The sequence below is a fragment of the Amblyomma maculatum genome, chromosome 1 (genome assembly GCF_055883805.1).
Source record: "Amblyomma maculatum isolate TAMU_Amacu chromosome 1, ASM5588380v1, whole genome shotgun sequence".
NCBI lineage: Eukaryota > Metazoa > Arthropoda > Arachnida > Ixodida > Ixodidae > Amblyomma > Amblyomma maculatum.
The window spans coordinates 489,534,984-489,544,694 of NC_139344.1; the positions used below are offsets into that span (position 1 = coordinate 489,534,984).

The 9,711-nt window shown below is 42.2% G+C and overlaps 1 protein-coding gene across 1 annotated transcript in view; it reads left to right on the plus strand.

Annotated features, from left to right (window-relative positions):
- LOC146210163 (WD repeat and HMG-box DNA-binding protein 1-like) overlaps window positions 1-9,352 on the plus strand; it is a 279,351-nt gene extending 269,999 nt beyond the window's left edge. The window contains exon 6 of the mRNA XM_084608267.1: window positions 9,030-9,352. Within this exon, the coding sequence (XP_084464393.1) occupies window positions 9,030-9,108 (79 nt within the window). The 3' untranslated portion in view covers window positions 9,109-9,352. The remainder of the gene's footprint in view (window positions 1-9,029) is intronic.
- The last annotated feature ends 359 nt before the right edge of the window (window positions 9,353-9,711 follow it).

Here is a 9,711-nt window from a genome sequence, read left to right on the forward strand (position 1 = left end):
AGCAATATCATTAAAATAGATCAGAACAAAATGAAGGCAGTAAGCTACGTAAAGTCAAAGGAGACTGAACAAGGATTGAGGGGCACTTGTCAATGTCTGGGCAGTGGTGTAGTTTCTGTTTTTGCTTCCCAAGGACTAAGGCGAGTAGGGAAGGAACAAAAAGGTGCTGCATTGGAGATGGCCTTATATTAACTTGGAACTTGTGATCCCATAACCTGAAGAAAATAAAATTTTGCATCAGCAGTTAAAGAGCAGTGCATTGTACAAGATAGATAGATGATCCCTTAACCTGAAAAAAATAAAAAACCTTGCTGCAGCACTTAAAGAGCAGTGCATTGTACACAATGAATAGGCACAAGAAGCAGGTTGGATGTTTGCATGTGTTTGTAGGAGAAAATTGATGATTTTGTAGGTGAATTGCCATGGGCCAACTTAGCTGTGAATAGCAGTGGGTACTGTGAGAAACAGATCGCACAGAAGGCAGGGAAGAAAAAGATGGAGGTTCTAGGAAGGCATTGCTGACGAGTCCGGAGGGTGACATTAAGAGAGGAATAAATAAGACAGAAAGGAGATATTTGAACAGAATTAATTATGTTACGCCGCACATGCAAAGGATGAAATGCCAAAAGAAAAGAGACAAATGCAAGACAAAGTGAGAAGCACCAACAAAAGTTTCAAAAAGCAATGCAGCTCATACTGTAGAGGGGTGAACAGCTTTGAAAAAACAGTTGATGAATAGAATGGACGAATAAAAGATCGTTTGTAGCGCAGGTCATCCTTTAACGCATAAAAAATTCCATATTGACATATTAACGTTGTTTACAGGAAAACTCGGTAGACTTGGTAGTTTCTGAACAATATTCCCCTCTGGATACCTTCACCACAACTGCAAGGTATGAAAGGACCAATATATGTATCGTGTGGCTTGGTAATACACCTTTCCTCTCATGCACACACATACTGGGTTTCCTGAAGAATGTATTTCATTAATCTTAGTTGCCATTTTTCTTGTGATATTTGGCAATTGCAGCATCCACAGCAGTGTTAAGACTGCCATTCAGTGGAAAACATGAAGTCATGCTGAAAAAATTTGGATTGCTCAAAATGTGTGGCAGCCACTCAGCAGCGGATGCAAAAGAGCAAGGTGTCTATGTGTTTGCAATGTCAGTGCGCGTTAACTATAAGTGGTTAGAATTTCGAGAGCCCTCCACTATGGTGTGTTTCATAGCCTAAGTCACTTTGGGGTATTAAATGCCCTAAATCATAAACAAAAATGTTTGACATCAGTGTGAAGTGGCTGAACTGAAAATCATTATACCATTCATAAACTCTGACAGATTTGCTGAAGGACGGGGGGGATATCGTGCTAGAAAAACTGGCCACCCTGTATACGCAGTGCCTGGTGTCATCGACGGCACCGGAACCATGGAAGAATGCAAACATTATCCTCATTCACAAGAAAGGGGACTCTAAGGACCTTAAAAATTACAGACCAATCAGCTTACTGTCTATTACGTACAAGGTATTTACTAAGGTAATCGCTAATAGAATCAGGACAAACTTAGACTGCAATCAAGCAAAGGATCGAGCAGGGTTTCGGAAACGGTACTCTACTATCGATCATATCCATACCATCATTCAGGTGATAGAAAAATGCTCGGAATATAACCAGCCCTTATACATAGCATTCATTGATTACGAAAAAGCATTTGATTCAGTTGAAACCTCGGCGGTGATGCAGGCATTGCGAAATCAGGGGGTAGACGAGCCGTACGTGAAAGTGCTGGAAGATATATATAGGGGCTGCACAGCAACCATAGTTCTGCATAAATAAAGTAACAAAATTCCTATAAAGAAAGGTGTTAGACAAGGAGACACAATCTCCCCAGTACTATTCACAGCTTGTTTAGAGGAAGTATTCAGAGGCTTGGAATGGGAGCAGTTAGGGATAAGGGTAGATGGAGAATACCTCAGTAATTGCGATTTGCTGATGACATTGCCTTGCTAAGCAACTCGGGGGATGAACTGCAAATAATGATTGATGACCTAGACAGAAAAAGTAGAAAGGTAGGCTTGAAAATCAATATGCAGAAGACTAAGGTAATGTTCAACAGCCTCGGGAAGGAACAACAGTTTACATTAGGTAGCGAAATACTGGAAGTAGTAGGCAAATATGTCTACTTAGGACAGGTAGTAACCGCAGATCCGGACCATGAAAATGAAGTAACAAGAAGAATAAGATTGGGATGGAGCGCATTTGGCAAGCATTCGCAGGTTATGACTAGCAGCTTACCGGTATCGCTCAAGAGGAAAGTATACAACAGTTGCATCTTACCTGTACTCACTTATGGGGCTGAAACGTGGAGGCTAACCAAGAGAGTTCTACTTAAGTTGAGGACAACCCAGAGGGCTATGGAACGAAAAATGGTAGGGGTAACATTAAGAGATAGAAAGCGTGCAGAGTGGGTCAGAGAAATAACTCAAGTTACAGACATTCTAGTGGAAATTAAGAAGAAGAAATGGACATGGGCAGGACATGTAGTGCGAAGAGAGGATAACCGATGGTCACTGAGAGTAACAAATTGGATTCCAAGGGAAGGAAAGCGTAGCAGGGGGCGGCAGAAAGTTAGGTGGGCGGAGGAGATTAAGTTCGCAGGGGTCAAGTGGATGCAGCTAGCACAGGACCGGGTTAAGTGGAGAAATATGGGAGAGGCCTTCGCCCTGCAGTGGGTATAATCAGGCTGATGATGATGATGATGAAACTCTGACTATAAGGCCACTTCTTGCCTGGAACATCATTACGACATGTAAGTGTATAAACTTAATGCAACGCAATGATCATAAGGCTAAATATTGGTTGCAATTCGGGAGAAATGGCAGTCTAGATCACGCCGTGCACTGATGCAGTGAGGTTTCATTGCCACTGCACTATCGTGCTTAACAATTTGATATTTTTAGAGAAATATAGGAGCAGATGCCTACTGCGGTCCTAGTTTCTAATATATGGCTGTGATTTGGAGCACTTCCTGAGTGGATATTGCAATCATGCAAGTCTGCTGCTGCATGAGTAACTGTGGCAAGTTAACATCTCTCCTTTGTTTTGCCTTTTTTATACTGGACTCTGCAGTTCCTGCATTACTCAACCTTATTAAGAATGATGGGCTTATGGCAGTGCAACAGGGACATGAAAGTGGTTCTCCAGGCTGATGCATGGGTATTGCCCAAGACACAAGAAATGTGAGTGGTTGCAATATCGAATAAATTGCAAGATTGAGTCATGCACTTTACATTGTTCATAGAAGTGCAGCAATAGTGGACCGAGCAAGACTGGGCTCATAGGCAGCAAGTGGGAGTGAACGGTGCTTTATGAGAATGATGAGTGTGAATAAAAGCTTATACAGTCGTGCCTCGTTAATATGGACACTTTGGTTCCCGACCAAAACTGTCCATAAAGCGAGTCATCCATAATAACGAGTCATGAATAAAAACAGAAAGGATTTTATTGAGAAAAGAGAATTGTAATTAACGACTGCTTGTGTACATAACGGTGTGCACTGGACTCAAAATTTCACAGAACACCGGCACATTTGAGTGCATTATCCTTGTCATTGTTGTCTTCCAAAAATTGTAGTGCAGCCTGAAGCGACTCGCTTACCATGACACCCGTGATGTTGGGCTTTGGGTCGAACTTTCGAGCACGAACTCCCCACTGGGCGATGAATCAGCGTCTGATTCTCTACTCACCGCCACTTCCAAAATGTGCTCTTCACTGAGCTAAGTAGCTGCTTGAGATTCTCCTGAGGCGAGGAAAGAGCTGAGCTGTCGATACTAGTCCCTCGCAGCTCGGATTGACTGAGATGGCTTTTGCCGCTTGTATTCACAGATTTCTTTGCGCCTACGTTCAGCTCTGTTCTTTTGCGTTTAACTCCCGCCATGCCAAAAGCCAGACTCAAGTTCAGGGCTACAGGCTCCTGATGCTGTGCACTCTTTTGCCTAGTTAATCTTTCTGCCTTTCCGTTCTTCTGATTCTTTCTTTTTGCCTTGTACTGTTTCTGTAAGAAAGCGAATGAGTCAAGCTGGCAAGCTGCTATGCAGAGGGCTATCGAACATCCCATCTTCTTGGCGCCGTTTTTATGTGTTCCCATAAAACAAACACTGCAAGCTGAAGTACAGTTTAGAGCGACGGCTAGCCGACTACGAAGAGCTCAGACCTTGTCAAGGCCGCATCGTTGACTCAAAGCGGAGCCGACATACGGACCGCCTAGTGTGCAAAGTTTGGCCGTTCGACAGCGTAACAAGAACGAAAACCAGGAGCATGAGAGGGATGCGCGTCCAGGACGGGACGCCCGGTCCGGGTTGCGTGTTCGTACGTCGCCTCTTTTGTCGCTGTACTTTGTGAGCGTGTCTTAACTCTCACCGAAAAGCGTTAACGGATTCATGGAACACACATTGCGCTTTGGGAAAGAAAACTTCAGTTCCCACCACCACTGTAGGCACTTGTCTTTCTTCCTGTCATTTCTTGCTTACGCTTTTACCGGCCTCTCTGTTCACGTTCAGCAGAATTTATTGCAACCACATGCTGCTGTTTTCCCGACTGCGGCGGCACTTCCGCTGCACCCAGAAGCCTCCTGGTTCCCCCTTTCGGGGTCTTTCTTACGCTGGCCCTCGGTTTGCTGTGTACGCTCCCCTCCTCCCCCCCCCCCCCCTTCCTTAAAACGGCGACACGCCGGCTTTGGTTCTTTCCAACCCCACAGGACTCGTTCAGGCATCCCGCCGTATCGGGGTTCGCGGGCGGCGCGCCCTTCTTTAACTTGCGTTCGGACTACTCTGCTTTTTTTCAAGCACTGTCCATATTAACGAGACAAAAACACATGGGCCCAAGTGGGGCGCGTGCATTCTTCCCCTGTCCATTGTCCGGACAGCGAGTTTCCATATTAACGAGGCATAAATACATTGAAAAGGTTTCTTCCCAAGAAAAACTGTCCATAATTCGGGTCGTCCATATTAACGGGGGTCACATTAACGGGGCACGACTGTATTGCCCATAGTTGTTTTGGGCATTGGTTTTATGATAACTGAGCTGATATTGGATATGTCTAACCTATTCGAGCATATCCGATTGGGGATGGGGAACAATCAGAATTTGGCCCCCTGGACCCCCAAATTTCACTTCATCAGTTGCGACCAAAGTCGATTTTGATATTCAGCTTTAACCGAAGATGACAACTTTTGTGTATAAATGATGAGTGATACCTTCAGTGATATTACTACTGGGTGCACGGTAGAAGTAGGGGGTAGGATAGAGAAGATACCGGTAAGCTGTCTAATGAGACTAAATATTTGAATAAGAAATGCCGAAGTATAAAAGCTTCAAACCAATCGACAATAAAACTGGCAGAGCTATCAAAGGTAATCAACACGTACAAAGTGTCTGACGTAAGGAAGTATTACATGAAGAAAATTGAGCGTGTTCTAAAGAACGGGCAGCCCTAAAACGGTGAATCTATGTATCATCCGCAGTAGTCAGGACAGCAAGATTGGCTGTTGTAAAAATCAATCAGACGTTCCACCAGTGACGAAGAACGAGATTGAGAAAGCTTTAGAAACTATGAAAAGGGGGAAAGGAGCTGGGAAGATAACCACAGATTTGTTGTAGACTGGAGGGATACCATGCTAGGAAAGCTAGCCACCCTTTAAGTGTGATGCCTGGTGTGATCAACGGAACTGGAATCATGGAAGATTGTTAGCACTATCTTAATTCATAAAAAGGGGAAGCCAAGGACTTCAAAATTACAGACCAATCAGCTTACTATCTGTTAAATATAAGGTTTTACTAAGGCAATTGCTAACAGAATTAGGTCAAGCTTAGACATTTGTCAAGCAAAAGATCAAGCAGGTTTTCGGAAAGGGTACTACTACACTCTACTGTCGATCATATCCATACCATAGCAAAACATACATTTCAGTTAGTTGGTACATCTCCAAAAACTTTACCAGTGCTGCGATAGGGGGCAGAGAGCAGGAACGACAAACGCTACTAAGTGAAGATTGTTTGAAAAATACACAGCTATTGTACTGACAAGACAACCAGAAGTGCATGTGCTACTCCCCTCCCCCCCCCCCCCCCCCCCCCCGCAACAAAAATGTTAGGAATCCAGATAAGAACTTTTAGTCGTGTATGTTACTTAAGGGATGGTTATGTACGTTTTGCCGTTCTTGTACACCTAATAGGCATCATGCAATTCCCATGTCAGTTGAACTTGACGTCTGAATAGCTTTTGCTCTCTAAAAAAAGAGGAGTGCATGCTTTTTATTTGACACATTAGGCACACTTGGTTTGTTCAGGTGAGTTTCAGTACTGTAGAGCTAAATTTGACAAAGGAGCACTATTCAAAGGCGTTTTTATGTTGGCGCAAGTGCGTGTTCATGAATTTCCCGGTTTGGCCTATATAGTTCTTGCCAAATCTAAAAGGTATGTCATTGACCACTCCCTCTTCATACGGCACAAACTGCAACTCATGTTCCACTTGGCAGGCATTTTTCCTTTTGCTTCATTTTTGTTTTCATTCTCTGGCTCTTCAGTCAACAACAGCACAAATTCTTGCTAGCTTATTAGCAGCTGGAAACAGCAATATAATGCCAACTTGTTTACGCATATATGGGATAACTGATGAATGTATGATATCAGTGCATACTTTTTCTTTCTGGTGGAAGGCCCCCTGTGGATCATGTTTACCAAACGACTATCTTTTTCAGGATTTTATTGCAAGCGTTTCAAGTGATTTGGAAAGTCGGCTAACCTGAGCCTCTTGACCTACTGCTTGAAACTTCTGTCTAGCATGGACGCATGGTTTAGTAAGCGCTGATCCTAAACATGCCACTGCTATGCCGCACCTATCTTCAAATGCCCTGAATAATAAATAAGTAAAGGCTTTTCTGACCACTGTAGAAAGGAACAACAAACGTGATCTTCGTTCCCTTCCATTCAAACATTCAGGAATTGGGGCTAAGTTCTGGTATTTTGACTTTTTTCCAAATTTTGATGTTTACTTTCTAAATACGAAATAAAATCAGCTCCAATCTTGGCTGTTGGAAAATAAGGAAGATCAAATTTGTTGGTTCTTTCTACATTAGTCTGAAAAGCCTTTACTTGATTATCATTCAGAGCATTCGAAGATAAGTGCGGCATAGCAGTGCCATGCTTATCAGCGATTACTAAATCATGCATCCACAATATAAACAGAAGTTTCAAGCAGCAGGTCCAAAGGCTCAGATTAGCCGGCTTTCCGAATCACTTGAAACATTTGCTTGCAATAAAATCCTGAAAAAGATAGTCGTTTGGTAAACATCATCCACAGCGGCCTCCCACTAGAGATAAAAAGAGGTATGCAGTGATACCATACATCCATAATTTATCCCATAGGCTTAAACAAGTTGGCACTAGATATGCGGCTGAGGTATTATTTTCGGCTCCTAATAAGATAGGAAAATTTTGTGCTTTTTTTGACAGAAGCGCCAGAGAATGAAAACAAAAAAGAACCAAAAAAAGTCGGCCAAGTGGAATATGAGTGGCATTTTGTGCCATGTGAAGAGGGCGTGGTCTATGACATACCTTTTAAATGCGGCAAGAACTATAATATGGGCCAGACCGAGAAGTTCATTAAAACGCAAAACGTCTTTGAATGGTGCTCCTTCACCAAAGTTAGCCCTACGTTACTGAGACTCACCTGAACAAGCCAAGTATGCCTAATGTGTCAAAAAAAGCATGTGCTCCTCTTTTTAACCGGGCAAAAGTTATATTCAGACATCAAGATGAATTGACATTGTATGAAGCCTATTGACAAGAACAGCAACACGTGCATAAGCATCTGTTCAGTAAATACACATCAATGAAATTTCGTATTCGGATATCTAACTAATGTCTGTTCTTTTTTTTTCTTTTTTTTTTACGGGGTAAGGAGCAAGCCCTTGCACTTTTGGTTGTCTTTCGTGAGTATATTGTGTATTTTTCACATAAACTGCAGTTGTTAGTAGCTCTTCTCCTTCCTTCGCATCTTTGTCCCCTGTCACAGCACTGGTATTAGAATAGACTAGCTGATAGAAAAATGCTCGGTATACAACCAGACCTTACACATAGCATTCTTTGATAGAGAAAAAGCCTTTGACCGAATAGAAACCTCTGCAATCGTGCAGGCATTGCTCACTGCAGAATCTGGGTGTAGACAAACCGTATGTGAAAGTTCTGAAACCTATCTGTAGTGGCTGTATAGCAACCATTATTCTGCATGAAAGAGGTAGCAAAATTGCAATACAAAAGAGGTGTTAGGGAGGAGACACAACTTCCTTAGTACTATTCACAGCTTGCTTCGAGGAAGTATTCAGACTTGTAATGGAAGCATTTAGGGATAACAGTTGATGGGAACTACCGAAGTTATCTACAATTCGCTGATGACGTTGCCTTGTTAAGTAATTCAGGAGATGAACTACAAAAGATGTTTGGTGACCTAGGCAGGGAAAGCAGAAAGAAAAGTAGGCCTGAAAATCAATATGCAGAAGACTAAAGTAATGTTCAGCAGCCTCGAGAAGGAACAGCAGTTTACAATGGGCAATGAAGCACTGGAAATGGTAGGTGAATATGTCTACTTAGGACAGGTAATAACTGCAGATCCGGACCATGAAAGGGAATTAGCTGGGAGAATAAGACTGTAATGGAGTGTATTTGGCAAGTACTAGCAGATTTGACTAGCAGCTTACCGGTGAGTCAGAAAAATAGCTAAGGTAATGACATAGCGGCTTATAGACTGGTATTCAAAAAAAAAAAAAACCTTAGACTTAGTTTTTTTATATAAATTTTGAAGATGTTCTGCTTTGTTGTGCCTTGCAGGCTCTAAAGTGTGAAATATTTTATCAAACTGCAGTAACAGCTTTTGCTGATACAAATTTGTAAGCCAGTAGATGGTAACAATGCTGTCATTTGTAGAATTAGCGAACATTTTAACTTCTGTTCTTCCTTTTTGTTTCTTATTCAGGACAAAGAGAAGCTATATACACCATGCATCGGATTCACCAGCATCATCCTCGCAGAGGCACAAGAGATTTATTTTTTAATTTTGTACTCAGAGTTCCAGACATCATAGAAGGCGCTATAGCATGAATGGCAGCACACTGGCTATTTTTATACTTGATCAGGTATTTTTGGGTGTTTATGTAACAAAGGCCTGATGCACATCATTCAGAGCTTCATAGCAGCACATCAAATTGCTTTTGCCTAAAGACCAGGCCGTGGTAAGGCACATTGTCCTTGCCATTGAAAATCTGCTCTTCTAGCCTTGAAGCCAAAGTCATGTCTGTCGTGTCCCCTGAATGGTTTCAATAAATGGTTTTCCAAGAATAAAGTTTCATGTATGTTCATTCTCGTTGAATGTTTGACATGTTTTAAACATTCTGAAACCAAGAGAAAGCAGCTGTGTTGTCTGCAGCACATAGTGGATATTTTGGGAAGTGCAAAGCCTTGATTATTTCACTGAGCATTGCTTGGCCACGCAGTACGTAGTAAAGAAATTTCCAAAACGAAAAGGACGGTATAAAAGTGCAAAATTAAAAAAAAAGGGTGTGAAGGTAAACAATGTTTTTTACACCCATTGTGAAAGGGTGTAACTGGCATAAAACACCTTCCCCAGTTTCTACTGCAAAAGGGGAAAAATTATGAAA